At 39.5% G+C, this 21,895-nt stretch overlaps 1 protein-coding gene across 1 annotated transcript in view; it reads left to right on the forward strand.

Annotated features, from left to right (window-relative positions):
- Nucleotides 1–21,895, forward strand: part of glrbb (glycine receptor, beta b) — a 41,350-nt gene that overhangs the window by 10,814 nt on the left and 8,641 nt on the right. The window contains exons 4-7 of the mRNA XM_084719721.1: nucleotides 6,834–7,060; nucleotides 9,242–9,324; nucleotides 11,425–11,565; nucleotides 16,269–16,421. Coding sequence (XP_084575847.1) covers nucleotides 6,834–7,060; nucleotides 9,242–9,324; nucleotides 11,425–11,565; nucleotides 16,269–16,421 — 604 coding nt within the window. The remainder of the gene's footprint in view (nucleotides 1–6,833; nucleotides 7,061–9,241; nucleotides 9,325–11,424; nucleotides 11,566–16,268; nucleotides 16,422–21,895) is intronic.

Consider the following 21,895-nt stretch of genomic DNA (forward strand, 5'->3'; position numbering starts at 1 on the left):
ATCACAGTCTTGTTTAGAGTAAAATTGATGATAAACCAGGGTGTGTCTTGTAATGAGAGGACCAGAGATGGAAGGCAGGGATGAGAAAATTCAACAGGGGAATGAAGGAGGAACAGGAATAAGATAGAGGACGGGAGGAGAAATGAGATCAAGTGAAAGACTCAGAAGAAGGAGAAAAGCAGAGAAAAAGAAAAAGGACCAAGAAAGGAGAGAACTGAAAGAAACAGAAGCCAGGAGAAGGACAGAGATTGGATCAAGACAAAGCCAGAGAAAGAGAGATGACGGACTCCCAGATGGTATCTCTTCCCTTCTTCCCTCTGGACGCCCGGCGAAAGACAGAAAGAGAATGAAAGTGAAGGAGGTTCAAAACGAATCCGGGAAGAGACAGAGGGGACAGCTGGTCACCTCTCCCCCTCAATTTATCACTCTGTGGGGTATTTGATCTCAGGAAACTCTCTCTCATCATTTACACCTCCCTCAGCCGAACAACGCCCCGCGTCCACTGTGGTTAACACGTCTACTTTCACTTTATGATTGTATTCATCAGGAGACGATGACTACTTTGATGTTGTGAGATGAAATAAATTGTGTGTGAGTGTGTGTGTGTTTTTTGCTGCTTCTCAGGTTGGGTTTTCCTCGTTGATTACAGTCAGTGGTTGTGTTAAATCTCCCCAGAATCGAATGCGGTACTGGCAGCTTGATAGTGAGCCAGAGGGAAGATATATTTCCTTGTCTGCTTCTCAGAAAAGGCGAAGGTGTAGGAATTGGCCAGAGAAGAGCCAGCGGCAGCTATTCGTGCTGTTGCTCGAGGACCAGTTGGACACAGGAATCTAAAATTAGGCTGTATGGAAATGACGGCTTGCTTTCCAAAATGAAACATCAACAGTTTGACTGCCGCTGTTCCTTCCAAAAATGTTTACTGGCAGGAACATAAAGCACATTCTGGGTTACTGCTGGATTTATAAACCATCCTAAGACCTCTGTGTATAGAATGGTGTTAGCTGAGTTTTTGAAATAGTTCCCGCCTATTATAGTACAACAGAGAGGATGGAAATATCATGCGGCTTCTTCTCTCCTCATAAACATTGTGCATCATTATGTATAGATTTTGCACTGTTCCAGGAAAGTTATCTCTGTGTGTGTCCTGATGTATACAATATGATATTGAGTTTTACATGGGAATTTTGGTGCCTCTACACACCTAAAAGTCCAAACCAAGTTCTGAACCAAAGTTCATGGTCATGGTAAAGTCATTCGACCAAATGCGCATTAAACAAATGGTCTCTTCCTCTCCCTATGTGCTGCTGTGGCTCATTTTGTTTTGTTGCGTTGTTTGTCCTTTTCCTGGTTCTGGACATAGCCTAGTCGAACTTCCTGTAACGAAAGCCTGAACCTTTCAAAAAATGTTTTGACACAAGAAATGAAACAAACCATTTCTTGGTCATAGCAGGGTTTGGCTGTTTGGTCCGGGTCAGGGTCCGAGCAAGGTTTCAGACCTGTAATTCTGGTTTGGATCAAAGCGGAAAGTCAGAAAGTCTGGACCCAATGAAGTAGGTCTGAAAGGGCCTTTATATGTCACAACTGCACAATGCTGGGACCAATTTATTGGGGAATAGGGATGAAACGATTTGTGTTTTCGCAATAAACCACAATAAAATTCCAGATCATTAGTAATACCGTTATAAATTTAAATTAATACTGTGTCTGATTACCACGCTTTGAAAAACAAATGGTAAACACTGTCAAGCATCAACCAAAGCTGGCAACAATCTCCCAGAACCAGGCACAACATGGGTTTATTTGATGTAAATTAAAACATTGATATTGCAAAGGGCATGGTGCCATTTCAAATCATTGAGAATTTCTCAATATAAAAATTAATAAAATGATTTCAGTGTGTGTATCAGTACTTTTTGAACATTTTCAGAACATTTTACAATACCACAGGACGTGATGAGTGACCAATGAAAGATGTGACTAATCCGATCCAGAGTCATTATCGGGGCCTGATATTGGCTTATAAATGTGATCTGCATTCGCACCTTAATTCCACAACACCACACGTTTGCAATGTTTTAAATTTATAAGCACTTCACACTATGCTAAAGCAGTGCAAACTGAGAGCTAAGTATTAGTGTTACTTATGTTCTGCATTTGCATGTAATATAAGGAAGACAAATTCTAGATTACAGGGTTATGATACAGCTGGAGTGGAAAAATGCACCACCTCACACAGTGTAACAATACAGCAGCACAAAAATGACAGTTATCAGCATAAACCACCACATTAGAAACACATGACAAACACATTACAAAGACTAACAAAAAGTGACATTTTGGAAGTAGCAAACTTAAACTCACCATGTGAACTTAAATGCACCATGGGAAATTTTGCAAATGAGGGCTGTCTCTCAGCCTATCAGCTGCACATCTGAATTTCATGAACCAGAATCCTACAGCCCGCCAAAATGGTTGAAGGATGCCATTATACCACTGATATTAAACAAACTACATAAGCTTTCCAGACTGTTCTGTTTCAGGCCCATGTAATCTTACTACTATTACTACTACTACTGCTACTACTACTCATAAAACATAAATGATCATAAACATCAAGAAAAAAAAGAGCGCTTGCATTGTTATAGCATCTGTGTCGGCAGGTATCCAAATTCAAATATCAGAATTGGATCAGAACTGGAAAAAACAATTTTGCACCATAATTGTGATATAAAAGTTTCATACAGTTTCATCTCTATTAGAGAATAAACCTCGGTGTCCCTGCATTTAGAATTTTTGAGTATATAGATAGCACAAACATCTGTAGAAAAATAAGTTTGTGTTGCAGAATGTCTGTGTTGTTTTCTTCCTAAGGTCAGTGTAAAAAGTGTCCCTCTAGCTTAACAAAAAGAAAAAAGGGACAGAACAAGTCTAACTCTACCGGTTTGTAGTATTATTAAAGATGTTAATAAATACACAGTCAGTCAGTCCAGTCCAGTGTGTAGCAGAATGCTTGACTGTACTTAAAAAAATCACATAATGTACTTTCATGAAGAACAGATGCACTATAAAACCACATTTAGGTCACTTGGCTGTCTCTCAGTGTCAAACTTGGCTGTAGCTCAAATAGTTTCCATGCAGAAGGAAAATATTTTGCCAGCTCAAACAGTTAACACACATTTACAAAAAGTGAGAGAAAACTTTAAAAAGATTAGATGCCAAAATCTGTTCTGCTCACTCAATCTGGCTTAAGTAACACATTATCCATATGTTGTCAGAAAAATAAGCCTGTGCTGCTCCAAAAATAATAGCCACAAAGTGAGGATCATCTTGGTGACTGTGATGGGCCATGTGTTGTGAATGGAGGCAGGTGGCATCTCAAAAGGCTGCTCTGTGATGGACGCTAGGCAGAAGAAAACATGGAAGAGCACCCGAGAGGCCAAAAATGACCCGTCATACAATGACGGACAAGCCAAGTTAAACTTAACTTGGGCTGAGGCTCAATATGTTGTCATGGACAGAATCCGATCCAACAGAGGGAGCTTGTTGTTGCCACAAGGGTTGGACAAGATTAATGGGAAAATTCTCCACCTTTTATGTGGATGTCCAATTAGGGTAAATGGTATATGTAGTCAATTAAAGCAATAAAGTCCTCAGTGCGTGTTATATTGACTGAGAAAGCTGAGTACTCCTGTTTGTGGAGCTGTGCTGGCAGTGCCTACATGTACAGTGTGCCCCCAGATACCCAGAGGCAGAGACTGCTGGAGCAGTCTGAGCTGAAATAGCCTGCAGTTCTTCCTTCACAACAACCACATAACTGTATGTGTCAAATACCGGCCCTGGTACCGGAAGAATGGTAGCTTTTGCAGCAGGAGAACTCAGCTTTCACAGCCAGTATAGCACACTTTAATTGACTACATATACCATTAACCCTTACTGGACATCAACATAAAAGGTGGCAAATTTTCGCTTGAAAGTCTGTGTAAAGGAAATTCAGACTTTTTGCACATTCTGAAAATGTCAAAAAACTGAGAACTATGTAGTAATTAATTATGGATTTAGACTAGTAGGCAAGTTATGACGATTTGTGGGTTTTTTGGGCAGACCTGAACTATGGCTCAGTGATACAATGGAGCCATGGTTCCCTAACACTACATAAGCCCCGCAAACTCAAATTTTACTTTACGTACTCTGCAAAAAATTTTTATCATTCGGTTATGGCTGGGTGGTTAACAACACACATTTCTGTGGTGTGACAAACTTCAAACACATATTAAAGTAATCCTGGGTAGACACAAGATGTGTATTTGCCGTAATTTCTCTCCTCTCTCTTTGCTGTTCTCCCCACACGATGAATTATCAAAATCCGTCCATCCACAGTATTTATTAGAAATTCCATCGCTGTTGTTGTTCCAATTGTGTCTACAGAGAAAGAACGAGACTTAGATTAAGAAAGATTGTTGTAAAGATATTCTTCTGGTGTGTTCACCCAGGCTGCTGCTCACTCTAGACACCCCCAGTGAGGTTTTTGATGGTTTCTGTCGCAGGTTATGTGTCCCAAACGCATCCATGACGGAAGAAAGCTGATAAATGAATTTAAATCTTAGCCTGCTAACAGTTTGAGCCATGTGGTCCATTGTTTCGTTTTTTTTAAGACCACCAAAGCTGTTTTAATATATTATTTTCGTATCATTCACCGGACCAGCAGTTGTGTACTCAACGTACATGTCTAACAGTCATGTAGGTCAGAGTCAGTGACCTGGGTGAGCAGATGTCATTGGAATGAATACACAACCATGTTTGGATACCTTATACAACATTTACTACATGTTTGGTTTGAAGGGATGAGTTTCTTTGCGCTGATTGACTTGAATTTGACTCCAGAATGATTTTCCAAAGGAAAAACAGCACATTACAAATGTTTATTCCATTGTTTAACATTGAGCTCCAGTTTTTTCTCATGTCATCCTGGCGAAATGTTTTTGTGTTGTCAAATATTTACATATCAAAGTTATCATGGTCCATTATGGGCCCTGTTCAGTATAAGAAAAAAATGCACCTCTTTTAATCTGAAAACACCTGAGCGCATGAAGCAATGACAGATGTGGGCTTTTAGCAGACTCTGTGAGCTACTGCATCAACCAAATTAAAAGAAAGGCAATCTTTATTATAAAAAGTGGGAACAATGAAGGGATAGAAGGAAGGTGGAAGTTAATTTCTCACCTAGGAGCACACACACACACACACACACACACACACACACACAACCACATACAGCTGGTATTTTGGCGGCTTTATTTGACATGTCATCCATCTTCACACTCAGCATTAATAGTCCTTCCTAACACCTGGTCCCATAACAGCTTGAGGCACGCCATCAAAGAAGGACGAAAAAAAAATGTCCTAAAGCCTCACTAAGAGACGCTTTCCCACCAGGAAATTTCACTAACAAGACCTCTAATGAGGTATTTGCTGTATCATATGTTGCTGTATTGATAACATTTGACCTTTTGGACTGTACACTTTTCTGCGTGTTGAGTGATTTAAAAAAGTAGACGCTGAGTGTTTTCGCTGCAGCTGTAAAACGTCACTCGGCACGTTAAAGTGGTCTGTTGAGATGTTTCCTGCGAGAAAATTCTGCTTGTCAATGAGTTCAAAAAATCTTAAAAGTAGAAAAATGTAACCTGTCAGCAAGGTGGAGGTTTGTTGGTCAGAACAGTGATAGGAAAGGTGCCAACTAATAGGAAAAATTACTCTTTTCTACTCTAACTTATTGTTGAAAACAGATAGTCTGGATTGTGTAAACTGGGGTTGTAGGAGGTACTTTTTGATGGTCATTGTATTACCTAGAGTAGATGGTGGTCAGCATGTTTCCAGTTTAAAGAAGCAAAGTGGAGTACCAGCATGGAAGATAAACACTGTACTGCTGTGGACAAGGTCAGCAACAAGAAGTGTATGCTATATTTAGAATATTTCCACTGCTTTACCTTACCACCAGATGGCCTTTTTGGGTGGGAGACCACAGCTGTATAAGCCCATCATTGCTCTCTCTCATTCAACCAGACCAAACCATTGGTAAAATCAATAATTTTACACGCCCTCAGTCTGTTAGTTTGTTTGTCTTATTGTGTGATTTTGGTGAATCTGAATTGACCTTTTAGAACACTAAAGTCACACAATTGTACCAGCTACCTAACTGATCGAGGCAGTGGTAGATCAACAACTGTGAGGCAAAATGACTGATTTTGCCACTGGAGTCTGGTTCAGCGAGAGAGGGCAATGTAACTGACCCTTTAACTGGCATTGATTTTTCTTTTGGATAGGCCTTTTTTTAAGTGGCTAATATATGTTTTGCCGCTGACCCTGTCCACAGCACTTCATTCTGTGCTGGCACTCCTGTCCGCTTTTTCTAATTGGGGGCATGTCGTTTGCATCTACTCTAGCTAATACACTGATTAACAGTAGGTATCTCATACACCCCACTTCAAATAATCTGAACTATCCCTTTAACTGCACATGAAACAGTTATTATGAGAGAAATATCTAAAATGTCTGTAGGAGGGCTAAGAATGCTTTTTATTGCACTGCTTAGACTTTTTGAGACACCTTTTACAGTTTTACTGGGGAGAGATGTTAACAGAGCCCAAAGGTCAGGTGAAAATAAAAAGTGGCCATTTTGCTGTCCATTTTCCTCTGTAAAGCTTAATGGAAAATGTGAATAAAAGATAAAAAATCAACCATATTAATCCCTTAAAAGCACCCAACTTGTGTCCAAGAGCACTAACATGATAAAGACACTAACCATGTTTGTTCTTGTCTGTTGTTGCACCTAACAGGATTATAGAGTCAATATCTTCTTGCGGCAGCGCTGGAACGACCCGAGGCTGAAGCTACCGCAGGACTTCAAGTCCGATTCTCTCACCGTCGACCCCAAGATGTTCAAATGTCTCTGGAAGCCCGACCTGTTCTTCGCTAACGAGAAGAGTGCCAATTTTCACGACGTCACTCAGGAGAACATTCTCCTCTTCATTTTCCGTAACGGAGACGTCCTCATCAGTATGAGGTAATTAATTTAAAAAAATATATTTTGTTTCACTGTCTTCTCTGTTAAAATTAATAAATCAATAAAGAAAAATGCCATCAGAAGATAGCACTAGTCCAGCTCTTATGAAATGTTTAAATATCACAGTTAATTGAAAGCCTAATCAAATTTGCTCTTATTGATGTTCGAGCAGTTATGTAATTGTTCCAGGAAAATGTCACATCATTTTGAGATTTTCTGGTTTTATTTGAAAACCCTGCACAGAGTACATTTATGTAACCTGTGTAATTAAAAAAACTCTAAAAAAAAACCCTCTAAATCTCAAAACTTTGCCATATAATTGCTGCCTTTCATCATGTATCTCACAGTGAACCTCAAATAAAATACTGTTAGGTACAGAAAGGTCTCTGCCTTAGACTGTATAATAAATAGTGGCAGGAGACTGGTACAGTGTACAGGCTGGTGTTAAACCCATTGATGACTATTTCCTTGAGTTAGAGAAACAATTGACTCATCACTAAGCCCCGCCCTCCTTAGTTACTGTTGCTAAGCCTGCCAAGCTTTCCATTCTTGCACAGCATTTATGCAGTTTACTGTGATAGCAGTGGCAGATTTAACATTGAAATTGGGGGTAATTGTTGAAACACAAGGTCTGTGATTCCTTAGAGCAGTAAACAAAAGCACTTTTTCATTTCTAGCTGATGGCACCTGTGGATTTTGTCACAAGCAGATTTCATAAGTGTAGCTGTCTGGTGTAAGCCAGCTTAGAAGTCTCCAGCTGACATTTTAATGTTTCCATCTGACATGTTTTAAAACCATAACTCTATGAAACTGTATATGCAAAGTTACCTAGCAGCTGTGTATATTATATAACATTAATGCTAAAAAACTGAGGCTAAAGCTAGCTTACATCTCAACAAACATTGGTGGTGAAATACAGCAGTAATATCTGCATGATAGATGACAGAAATACACTCATTAATATGGGAATAGGAAGCACCCAGACGGACCTTGAGATGGATCACCCAGCCAGACAATCCAGTCTATGAAGAGCGCTAATAAGAGCTAAGCTAACCCAACTTAAACCTGAGACTGCGAACCAGAGAGAGATGCATCATCATCATCGACCCCACATAACAAATGCAGATGCAGTGGTCTCCAACAAGTTTGTCTGGAGATAAAGTTACTGCAACCAGTAAGCTTGTGTAAATTAGCCAGACATGCTAACATTTGTAGCTTATGTTAGAACAGTTTAATCCAGTCCCCACATGTGTGCTCTTGTGTTTCAAGTTTTGAGAGATTACAAAAAAGACGCCACCATTTAGACTTGCGGAGCTCTTTCTTCTTTCAACATGAAAAGCTTGACGGCTCTAGTTACATTTACTAACTTATGATTTGACAGTTGCTGTTTGGAGGTGGGGTTTAGCGAAGGACCAATCGATCAATCAGACCTTAGTTGGTGTTCTTAAGACTGTCATCATCCTACATAGCATGCTACAAATCTACATTAATGAAAAGAGACGCACCACTTGCTGCTGATTGGTTAGGGCAAAACAAAATAAACTAAACCCATCTCTAAACAAACATGATGTCAGGCTGAATGAATGAAGCACCCTGTGAAACAAAATTCAATAGCATTATTAACCTACATGAATGTACAAAATGTGCCTAGTGTAGTTTTGAATACATGTATTAACAACACTAAACTCACAGACTACTACCTGGAGACGCTAATGTGAAAAATGCAACTTCTTCATGCCCTGCAAATCTGCAATGATTATTTTAGTCCTGCATGCATCTCAATCAGTTAGGGGAGGCTTTTTCTCTTATTTGAAAAGATTCCCTGGGTTTTCTTTATTTTTTTCCTTTCTGGGTCAAGAATTTCTGAGGCTACAGGCTGTAAGAGTGAAATCTCAAAAGATATGAGGCTGTTGACATGCATAATCATTTTGTGAAAAAATATTTGATCTTCCAAGGAGCTGAATGTAAACTTGTTGGGGCTATAGCTACAGTCTGCTGTGAATGTGCCTGTAATTCTGAGTGTTACATTTTGTGTATCCCATGCAAATGCACCTCTCCAAAAAAGACATAAGGGTAAATCCTGTGGAATCTCAAGGCAATCATACAAACAAGGATTCGGTGTGATTGTAAGTGTATGTTATCTATTATCTGAACATGTTAATTTTCTTCATCCTCCTCCAGGTTGTCCATCACCCTTTCTTGTCCTCTGGATCTGACATTATTCCCTATGGACACACAGAGGTGTAAAATGCAACTTGAAAGCTGTAAGTTTATATCACCAGAAGCTACACCATCAGGTCAAGTCCAGCTGAAATTAAAGGGATAATTTGCATTATTTGAAGTGAGGTTGTAGGTCTATCGGGTACTCTTAATCAGTCTATTACCTATAGTAGATAATGATTGATATGCATGCTTGGAGAAGCAGAGAGAAATAACAGCACAGATGCTAAGCAATGAACTGCTGTGGACAGGATCAGCAGCACAATATATTATAGCCACTTAAAAAAAGGTATACCTAAAAAAAAACAGTTTAAGAGTATTCTATATTACAAATATTTTCACTGCTTTACTTTTCCACCAGTTTCTGAAGGGAAACACCCCAAATATAAGCCAAATATTGCTCTCTCCAAACCAAACTCTTTTGGCGAAATTTCCTAATTTTACCTTGCAGAACACAAGAGTTGCTGCTCTACTTGCCTTGAACAGGGAGTTTGTTTGTGTTATTGTGTGACTTTGATGAATCTGAACTAACCTTTTAAAACACCAAAGTCACACAATAAAACTAACTAACAGATTGAGGCAGTGGTAGACCAGCAATTCCTTTGTTTTGCAAGCTAAAATGACTGTTTTTGCTTAAGGACATTGGTTGCTTTGGAGAATGAGATATTTGTCTTATACAACAACAGTTGTCACCTGTCAGAAAAAGACCCAACGGTAAGGTAGAACAGTAAAAATATTCTAAATATAGTGTACACACACATACACATATGATTTTACATATGATTTTTTAGGGGGCTAAAATATATTTTGCTGCTGACCTTGTCCACAGCAGTACATTGCTTAGCTTCCTACACCAGTTCTCTTCTCTGCTTCTTCAAACTGGGCTCGTGGCGACAGCATGCAGCATGCATATCTGCTCTGTTAATCACTTGCCCTTTGTTCTCCATCAAGAAAAAAGCCCAGAAGGCTGAAATTATAAAAATATATAAAGCGGTACCATCAGTGTTCTATCATAGACGGAGCAGACGGTCACACTGAATCAGACAGCAGCTGCTGCACCACACAAGAGCCACAGACTTTGAACAACAACCATGACACATTAGCTTTCCTGCTAAGGCCTCCCTCTTATCTCACATGCAGACACGAGCACACATCGTGTCCTGCACCTTGGCTTGCTGAACAAGCCACCTTACAAACATTCACCAATAAAAGCGTGTTCCTAATGTCACTTTGCAGGCTACATGGCTAATTAACTTCTTAACTGGAGCACACCATATAAACGTACCTGCAAATATCACTTCGGTCCAGCTCTGCAGGTGTGAGCCTTACTCTTCAGTACCACTGATAAAATGCTTTCTGCCCATCACATGTGAGCTACTCTCTTATTCTTTTCAGCGTAACACCGGCAGACTGGCAGCTGCTGTCAATCAAACACAGACACCAACATGCCCCTCTAGCCTCCAGATGAAATAGAACATTTCTGATATTTTCTCAAAGACTTTTTTCTTCCTTTTAATAACAAAAATCTATTAACTTTACATATAAGAAAACATGCTGACATTATTTTTTGACTACAAGGGATCACTTACAGGGATGATATACGTGATATCAGTTGGACTTGAACACATCTGCATGCTGGTATTTGTAAGATACAGTATTTATGAGTTGGGAATATATTTGTTGTTTTTATAAAATAGTTGTTTTGGGGTAAATGAGCTCTTTGCTTGTGTTTAGAAGTCAATTTCAGTAGCGAACACTTAGAGAAGTGGAATAAATCATCATATTTTAGGCTTGTTGTGAAAGTCTCGAAGCTAATTGAGCTCGACTGTGGTTATTGCATCTTGTTTACAAAGCAGTTTGGACTCAAATAAGCCAAATAACTTCAAGCCATTTCCCTCTAATGCCAAACCCGACAGCTGAGACTTATAGCTGTCTGCTAATCTGTGTGCATTCATAATGTATTTCTGCACTCTGATTGTATGTTTTTGGTTTGTGAGTGTGTTTAACACACAAGCGGATATTGTGGGCGTATTCAGTACTGTATATGTACACATGCATTTGTGGACACACTAATGTGGTTTCAGCAATGGTTGTGTGTAGGAGTGTCTCACTTTTTTGCATGCCTTTGTGTCTCTTTCATCCAGTTGGCTACACAACAGACGACCTGCAGTTCATGTGGCAGACAGGAGACCCGGTGCAAATGGACGCTATCGCTCTGCCACAGTTTGACATCAGACAAGAAGATATTGATTATGGGAACTGCACCAAATTCTATGAAGGAACAGGTACTGTCCTTGTCGTGAATCCATTTCTTTTTTTCTGACATTTCTTTTTAAACAGCAACATACAATGCTTTTGAATAAGAAAAAGTAGGTATTTGATCATTTAAAATTCTCCTTTTAGAGAAAAGTAGCTTTTGAATTTGGCACCCCTCACTCAAGAGAAGGTGATAACAGCAGAGTGAAATATTTTGAACCAGTAAATTTACTTTTTTTCCCCAGCACTTCCATCAACCACTTTAAGCTTAACAAGGTTCTGACCTCAGCGCCGTTCATCTTTGAGCTTTCCTTTCATCTGCTGATTTATTATTCTCTCTGAAATTAGAATATTTTGTTCTGGTTAAGCCCGATGCTATGCTGTTCTTAAATTCAAACTCCAAAATCATGTTCATGTGCCTGGTGCTTGCTCTTCTTGATCTTACAAGAAGTTTGTGTATTCACTTGTGTCCAGTACGGTTATTTTGTATGTCTTGACTTCTCAAAAACTGCAGGTAGCCTTGATCACAATAACCAATTACAACTATTTACTTTGTTGTGATCTTGGTCTGGTACGTCCCTTCTCTTTCCTTCTGGTCGTAGCCATCACAAAGGCAGTGTATACACAGGTTTCTCGTCAAAGAAATCAGGAGAGGTTGATGGGTCTTTTTGTTAAGGTAAGATTAGTCGGGTGCAGTTGATTAAAAGATGAAATCTTGGCAGATCAGATCCTTATAGCCACGAGCAAGCTTCAATTGCATGTTCTTATCTGGCTGAAGCTAATGCTGTGTGACCGTCTGTCTGCTAAAGGCTGAAAATTATTAAACCACACTCATCCTGCTTTCGTTTGTTCCAGGAAATTAAATTTTAACACCTCAATAACCTACAATATTGTAAGGATGAACTGTGGGTTATTTTAGCCTGTGGAGATTTGTCGTCTTTTATGATAGAGACCAAAGATCTGTATGAACTGCTGTGTGATCATGCATACATCAACTGAAATCACAGAGTGAAACACGTTTATGTGACTTTTATCGAGTTATTGGGAGAGATTTTGAAGCTTTCCACAGGCGTACTAAAAATGTTACTCTCTGCTCCCGAACTGATAATTGCCAGAACAAAAAGCACAGAACGTAATAAAAGTCTGAAAGTACAGGTGTTTGTCATGGCAGATATTTTGGCCTTTTTCAGCCTGCCAGCCCAAATCTGTTTTTTGGCAAAGTCAGACTGGTTTTCGGCAGTCTGAACAGCAAAATGACACATGAAATGCTTTTTTTTTCAAATTGTATCCAAGCCACATTTGGAGGTAGTTTGAATTGCAATTATTTTTACAGACATGTCTTAGTCAGGACTAACAGGCCACTAGACTATGATTTCAAAGTGTCTTTAGCATAACTCCAATTCTCACGCACATCACCAGCGTACGTAGTTACCGATGCCTATGTTGTTACCATAGCCACCCATGCAGAAACGCTGGTGGTGTCAGGACACACAAATCCAATCAATAACGGCATGGACATCTGCCTTAAAGATCTGATTTGAGAAACAAATCTGATTTTCCTGCAGTCTGAGCCGAGGCTTCATTCTAGCAGGAAAACCAGGGGTGTAACTAACATCAGTGATTATCCCATTCAGGTGAGTCAGCGACCCAGCATGCACAGCCAAAACCCAGACTCTAGCACAAAAGAACGGAAGAGAAGTAACTGAAAAAGTCTTGTCTGTTTGACAAGTTCAAATGTTTGTTTTGCGAAAGCTCCGTATCAGTTGTATCAGGTTAGAATTAAGGTTATTTTAAAGGTGAAGTTTGAAGAAGGTCAAGATTAAGATTTTTTTTTTCTAAATGTTAACATAAGTTGAGAAATTAAAGATGTCCTGTGGAGTTTTCTTGTGAACATATTCAGCAATTACATTCAGTGTTGCTCACCAAAAAGCATGAAGTGTGTTCTTGATGTTGAATTCATTTTTTTCCCTCATAAAACATTTGCAAAGTCTTATTTTCAGTGTTTTAAATAATGCATTGCCTACATTCATGTTTGCTTGAAACAGAATCTGATTCATTGCCAAGTAGGGTTTTACATGCAAGGACTTTATCTCAGTGTTTTTGGTGAGAGAATGAACATAGTGAGAGAAAATAGAAAATAAATACCAAGTCCTAGAAGTCTTCTTCCTCCCTGCCTCTCTTGACACAATGCTATTTGTCTTTGTAACCACCACCCTTTACGGATCAGTGAGTAGTTGAAGTCAAATGTATTCACCTGTCTGTCTCAGCTCTTTAGTGACTTCTTTAATGTGTCTTGTTCTTGGATTGAGAGGAGGCACTCGCTTCACTTTTTGCTGGAAAATCTGACTTGCATTTGAAAATTTAACCCAGTTTTGTGCGGCTACACGGGCCTAGATATTTCCAAGATGTTTCGATTGGAGGTAGTTGGGATGAACATACTGAGACTAATGTACAACATGTCACGCTGACCTTTTTTCCCAGGATCCTGGCAGGGCTAGAACGAATATAATGAAATACATGAAAAACTACAAAAGGTACTCCTGGTGCTGTGCCATGCATGTATTCAGACCAATGCGAACGACATCCACAGTAAAAATGGAAAATCTCTATCAGCCAACAGAGCTGGTATGACCTCAGTGCTCTCGCACTTGGGAGGCGCGCTGCTGGCAATGAGTCAGCCTTTTAACGGGTTGCCATGGCAACCCAGCCAGACACAGAGATCACCTCTGTGTGCGGCTGGTTCGAGCCTGCTCTGCGACACAGGCAGCCCTTATATGCTGTATAAAGCTCGCCCAGAGATCCCTGGGCTAGTTAAATATTACTTCAGCCCATCCACTCCACCATCCCATTGGACCCACCGAGCAGCCTCAAAGAGCAGAAACACAACACTGCTGTAGGAGGTCTGAAGTGTGCAGATGCTTATTCCATCTAGCTAATGAATACCATGTTCAAATTGATCATTTAGGAATGGCAATGTAAGATGTACTGTTAAAAATGATAACCTTCTGAAAAAAAAAACATGTAAGCCAAATATTCTTCTCTCTAAACCAACCAAACTCCATGGACAAAATCATTAATTTCACCTCGCAGAACGAGAGTTGCTGGGTTTACCACTGCCTCAATCTGTAACTTTGTTTGCGTTATTGTGTGACTTTGGTGAATGCAAACTCTCCTTTCATCACAGAAGTCACACAAACTAACAAACAGATCAGAGGCAGTGGTAAACCAACTGCTTCTGTGTTCTGCAAGGTTAAATCACTGATTTTGCCCATGGAGTCTGGTGGCTTTGGAAAGAACGATATTATCATTTGATATTTTATATTTCATTTCAAAAAAGTGTATGATGACAAAGTAAATATTGCATATACTCAAACTGCTATAGATTTTTTCAGATGGGCCTTTAATAAATGGCTAAGGTACTTTTTGTTGCTGACCCTGTCCACAGCAGTTCATTGCTTAGCTTCCATGCTGGTGCTCCTCTTTGCTTCTCTAAAATAGGGGTGTGCCAGCCAGGATCTGGTGTAGGTTATACACTGACTATAAATACACCATACAACCCCACATCAAATCCCATGAACTATCCCTTTAACAGAGTTAGCTGAAATGATGTTAAAGTCCTTATACCCATTGACTTTTATCTTTTTCTTCTCTTTTACTTTCTCTGTTACCATAGCTTCAATTACAGGGGAGCTAAGAGGAGCTCAGCTCCCCTGAAAGCTAATTTGAGCTGTTCAGAGGGAGCTCTGAAACATCATCCATAAATTCTTTATTTCTCTGCAGTTAAAAACACAAGTTTGCTAAACAGTGTTTGACAAACAGTAACAATGCTTTTTTTGTTTTTATCGTGAGATGTGTGATACGTAAAATGATGAGTATGAAGAGCAGAAGAACGTTGCCTGTGTCCCTCTGATGATTTTGTGATTTTTGATTTTTTTTTTTTTTAATTCTATCTACTCTGATCAGGCCTATTCTTTGACTATTAAACAGTAGCCTTATGTTATTGTTACAGCCTCTATGAAGTGTATGAAATGTTAAGGAGGGTGTCAACTATCTGTAATTAACTATAGAACTTTTCCCACAATAACTGTGACTGATCACACTGCTGCACACATCAATGTATGTACGTGCATGTGACATGTTTAGTAGTGATGCACACCAGGAAACAGGGCTCCCCTGAAGCGTTGTGTAATTCAGACCCTGTCTATTACTAACTGTGTACACAGCTGTGCTCTATTTTGCACTTGGGCAAAATGAGGCAGATCAGATACACGACTCAACCTGGCTCCTCCATTACCTCTAAATGCCTAATAGAGATTTAATAGACCAAGATAGTCCAGGGCCATTTCTCTCACCTGCTCTGTTTTCAATTCAATCCTCACATTTCTAGACCGAAAGAAGTCATAATGACACAACATATTTGAATTGAATTGACAAAGAAAGTCAATTTACATGATTATGAGCAGCAGAGTTGAAAAAGATTTTCCTGTCGGCTAACTTCGAATACCGGGTGGGAGATATTGGTAATTTGTAACAGTGACTACACCTCCCACTTGATGAAAAGAACTACAAAATTCAATATGGGCACTTATTAATTTAATTTAGTTAATTTAAAATGAGCCATTAGCTGTGTTTGTGTCTGGTTTCTCTTTAGAACACAGTTACCTTGTATATAATGCCAACTGTGTGTGAGTTTACATAATCGTATTTGATCATTGTTTCCTTCCTCATGCAGGGTACTACACATGTGTAGAGGTCATCTTTACCCTAAGGCGACAGGTTGGCTTCTACATGATGGGTGTTTACGCCCCCACGCTGCTCATCGTGGTCCTCTCCTGGCTGTCCTTCTGGATCAACCCTGATGCGAGTGCCGCCAGGGTCCCTCTGGGTATGGATTATTTAATCAATTCCACCACCTCCCACCAATACACATGATCTGTAAATATTCCTTGTGCTTCTGAACAGGAGTTGAGTGCAGCAGACCACATTCACAGCAGCCTGAAATAGTAAACACTGCTATTAGTACTTAAGGTTCCATTCCATTCAGGTGGAAAGGCTGTGCTACACTAAATGGAATGGAATCTTAATTAGTATTATAGGTAACTCCTGTGTTTACCCTACTATTTCATATTAATGTGGCTGAAAAGGGTCTATTGGGTGTAAAAAGCAATACAGAAAAGTGGTGGATCAATACAAATCCCTGTGTAGTATTTGTAAGTTGTTACGGATCACTGACATTATGGCCCCAATCATCTCCATCATGACATCATCAGTCACTCTGACACCATGAAGGACTTTATCTATCAGGCATGCTGCCATGTCCAGTGTTATTCTGTGTGTGATAAATCACTCAATATAGCTGTAATTGACGGATGGGACCCACAGCAGGGTGCTTTAGATAAGTGAGGGCTTTTCAAAAGCACTTATCTAGTGTAGGTCTAAATACATGGGAATTTGAGCCCATGTTTCAAGGGTTAGTAGTCTGGGTTATTTGAAGTCTGCTTGTATGAGGCACTTAAGAAGTCAGTGTATTACCTATAATAGATGGAGGTCAGCACAGCCACAGTTTGGAGAAGTAAACAGGAGTACCAGCACAGAAGATCAGCAATGAAAAATATATTTTTAGCCACCAAAAAAATCAATATCAGTTTAAGTGTATGCTATATTTGGAAGATTTTCACCATTTTACCTTGCCATCACACAGCCTTTTCCAAGGATAAGCTAAGTATTGCTCCCTTCAAAGCAATGACACTCCTTACAGAAAAATATATTTTTTTCCTCATAGAACACAGCAGATTCTGGACTACCACTTCAGTTAGTGGCAACTCCTGTGTGCTACAAGCTCCTTCTGGAGCCTGATGGCTTTAGAGAGGGGACTTCCTAAAAACTTGGTATTTCACCCAGATGGGTGTGATTTTGCAGGACGTAGCAGTGCAGGCATCATGGGTGAACTTTGTGATCATCTTCGTGATCAGCTTGTGCTCTAAGTACACAAAAAAGTTGGACTGCATGGATAGTTTTATTTCTGAAGCTTGGCAAATTAGGAAAACTATACTGAATAATACATGCTTACAATATGAGATCAATGTATTTGATGTTTGTTAGCCTTGTAAGTCCGTTTGGGCAAGATACTGTCAGATAGATGTCAGAATACAGATTCCACATCTTCAGATATTTGGGTTGTTGGACAAAACTAATTTAATTTATCTTGTCAATATATTTTAGCACTATTCAGTTCAGGGTTGTAGTGGGGAATAAACCCATCTAAACTCAGTTTATCCACCTCTTTGAAATGAGGCTTAGAGTTTACTCACCTGTTTTCAAATCAGCTGTATCAGTGAATGAGGGAGGAACAGTTTACCCACCTCTGTATTTACCAACACACCTCTGATTTAATTATATTTTCTATTAATATTAAGATGGTCGATTTCAATTAGAATTCATCTTCAATCAGGCAAAAAGTTATTTGCAAATCTGTAGGAAAATTTAGTGCTAATCATGGTTGCAGCTGTTCCAGCAGTACAAGGAGCCAAAATCTAAGTTTATCTTCATAAACTGTTGATGACTAAAAAAAAAACTGTGAAAAATCCTCTTAAAGTTAAGCTTGAAGTTTTTTGTATGTTACATCTTAGGTTGATAATCAACTCTTAAAGCAACAAGATGATCAAAAGTGAGGCTGACAATAATGCGCATCAGACACACGACACACACAAGAAAGAAGTCACTGATCCTGGGTGAAATAACTGAAAATTTATAGAGAGTGATTTTTGCTTTATACAACAGTAGTTTTCCACTGATAAATGCTGTCTGATGGCGTGGTAGGTCCACAGCAGTTCACTGCTTAGCTTCTGTGCTGGTACTCCTGCCTGCTTCTCCAAAGTGGACTCCATCCATCCACCCATCTATTGTGGTTAATACATAAAAGTCAGCTTCAAATAATCTAAACCATCTCATTCAGTGCCCTAACTGCACCGTTTGCTGGTTGGTCCATGTAAAAGTGATTAGTTCTTTTAGTCATAGGGAGACCAAGATTTAACCCATAGCCAGTGGGTTTGATTTCCACACTTGCCACTGATAAGCCAACACACTCAGGCACAACAAATGCCACATTTCCACTGCCACAACCGAACCACATTTATTACAATCTGGTTATTGAAGTTTGAAATATGCCAGAACGTGGCTTAGCTAATGGTAGGAAATGAGCACATGTTGTTGTGTTTTCTGGTGAATCCTTGTGTTAATCAGTGTGGGCAGTGAGGGTTTTTCAGGAAACAGCGAAAAACCAGAAGACGCTCAGCTGGCCAACGAGGAACACCTGATCCCTATTAACCCAATTAATGAAGGGCCGTGCTGAGGAGCACGAGGAGCAGGCCTGTTTTTTTCCAAACCAGAGAAGCACACGGTGTGTCTGGCCTGAAGAAGGTCCAGATAGATTACACGACTGAGCCCAGGGGAGGGATGCTAGAATGGTTTAGTACTGGTAGTGCTCAATTTATTTTGTGTTTCTGTTTACGCTCTGAATAAATCACAGGCAAGAACAGATGAGACATCTCTAGTGTCCCTCTAGTTTACAGTCCTAGTTTCACTGAGCCCTGCGTGATGGAAAAGGGACAGAAACTCTTAAAAAAGGTTCACACGCTTTGTTTGGTCCAAACTGCAAGACATGAGGTGTCAAAAGTTTCCTCATCTTATTAAACCACACTCTTCTCACTACATATTTTACTCTCCACCACTTTCTTCATTTCTTTCTGTCGCCCTGAATATTTCCATTTGAAAGTCACAAGACAAAGTATTTGATGCCATTAAAAAACATTAATAAGCCCATGTCCCAAAGTGATATAACTGTGGACTGTATTGAATAAAGCTTGAACCACAGATCATAAAATTCTGAGTTGTTACCATTAAAGGAGGTATAGCAATGTAGTGTGAAAACAATGTGAGAGTAACTGTGTTTACATGTATAAAATATTAAGTTTTTTGCCCTTATTCCAAAAAATCCCTATTCCAAAAAACAATTACCACTATTACTATTTAGGTTCTTTGCATCAAAATATTATTTTTTTCAAAGTTTTCCACTGGTGGCAAATTTGGTCAATCATGCTAACATTTTTTCCTAAGTGAGGTGTCGTGGTGGTCCACAGGAAATTTAATCTGCAGTCTCCCAAAATAATATGGTTAGCTAATGATAGACTTTGGTGTGGTTACAGCTGTTGGCAGTGTGCTAGTTAGCCAAGAATGCTAAACTTTTCGGTTTGTGTTAAAAGCAGACAAACACTATTTAATCCATTTCTGACTTTTGCGTTTGTGTTTTTGGTTTCGAAAAAAAAGATAATGCCCTCCAAAGTTTTACTAGAACTCATTTCACACTTGTTTAGCAAAAGAAGAACACATCTGCTGTTTCAAAAATATCATTCGGACCCCAGGTTGGGAACCCATGGTGTAGGATCATGGGCAGTGGCTGTAAAACTCATGCCAAACTTGTAAGCCATTAGTTAGTTTGTCCGTTCAGGGCTACTGTAGAAGCATGGTGGTGCAACATGGTGGCCTCTGTCAAACCCGCACTAGCTGTAGATTTAAACGTCTCCTCCTATGCTCATGAAAACATGAGACTTTTAAGCATGTGCCAAAGGTAATACACTGTGAAAAATTAAAAAATACAAACAAAACAATAATGTTAATAGTAAAAACTAATGTCTATTTGTCAAAATTTTTAGCAGGCCCTAGTGTGTAATTATCCACCATAATAGTTAGAAAATGTCCTCAGGAAAAACTTTATTCTTAATATATGTGGCTATGCTTTATACATATTGATGCTTCCTTCCCATACTAGCAGGCTAACACTGAACAAGGTTTACAAACAATATTAACAATTCACAAAAGCAAGCGTTTGCTGGAAAAAGTGTCCATTCCACTTCTTACCTTTTCCTCCTCCACCTCCATAATTCACCCTGTGTTATATGTCAGTGTCACCCACATACAGTATCACAGGGTGCATGTCTGTGTGTGCAGGGCTGCATGGATAAGATAATCCATTGTTATCCCACTCCAGTCGTCCACCGCCTCCTTTTTCTCCATCCTCCCTCCAGTTGTTTATCACCACTTCCATCCCATCATCACACCAATTCCTCCTGGAAGCCTCCTCTGACTTCTCTCTAAATGGGATCAGTCCAGGTCAGTCAACACCCAGGTGTGGGTTCACTCTCTTATTGCTCTCAGCTGTGTGATTGTGTGTTCATGTACATGTGTGTGGGCTGTATGTGTCTATGTAACAGAAGAAAATGAAACCGTAAAAACTGGTTTACTGCTACATCACGGAAATATGTTGTTCATGTTTTTCTGTCTGATATAAAGGCCAGGTTCATTCTGTACATGCAGCTGAGTGTGTCACTGGGAAACAAGCCAAACAAAGCTATTTTAGCATCGTCACCTTTCATGTTTTTCTCTGCTCATAGACAATAGGTGAGCATCCAGTGCTCTTTTTAAAGGACAAATCTGTAATATGTTTACTGTAATAAATCATAAAATAAATGTGATGTGTCATCAGATCTTAAGGAAATATGTTACATTGAAATAATGGCTACTCTGCCAACAATGATACAGACATGGTGTCCTTCTTTAACATTTCTGTTCCAGGTTGGAATGACTGGTTTTGCTCACCCGTTTCACATTAATTAGAGTTCAAATTAATGCTGAATGTTTGCTGAATGAGTAAGTTTCTCTTTATGAGGCAGAAGAAATCTTTCATTAGGAGTAGATGTTTATAACAGTTAAATTGAGCAATATATTAATGAAGTCTGGCAGGCAGTGAGACAAGCAGTCTCTTCCAACTACACAGTGTGTATTTTCAGAGCAGTGGGCTTTTGTTTTCAGGCTTAGCTTTACATGGATAAGCAGCTGATAACTTACAGTGTAGGAAATGTCCTTGCTTGCTATTGTCAAATTATGTTACACTCGTCTTATCCTCCTGCAGTGTTCCTGCAGCCTGCCTGAGCCTCCTCTGGTCTGGGGAATAGGGGGCAGGGGAAACAACTGGCTTTAACCATAGATTGTATATTAAATAGAGTTCCAGCCTATTTAATATATCTTCTACAGCTCCAACTCGCCATTTGGACTGCAGAACTCATTTCTGGAAGCGCAGTTGTTATATATTGCTTAGTTTGTTCCACTGAGGAAGGAGCAGTTTGATTAGAAACCCTGAACCCTTTCCGAACTCTACCTTGATGACGGACCATAATGAGGCCTGGAGGCAAAACCCATCGGTCATCATGTTGTATTTATTATCTCTCTAAAGAATCATTACAGTATGGGCAGGAGAGGGGAGCCAATCATAGGTTGTTATAATACCCTCTGAAGTATCTTGGT

The sequence above is a fragment of the Lutjanus erythropterus genome, chromosome 5, assembly GCF_056507025.1.
Source record: "Lutjanus erythropterus isolate fLutEry1 chromosome 5, fLutEry1.hap2, whole genome shotgun sequence".
In the NCBI taxonomy this organism is placed as follows: domain Eukaryota; kingdom Metazoa; phylum Chordata; class Actinopteri; order Lutjaniformes; family Lutjanidae; genus Lutjanus; species Lutjanus erythropterus.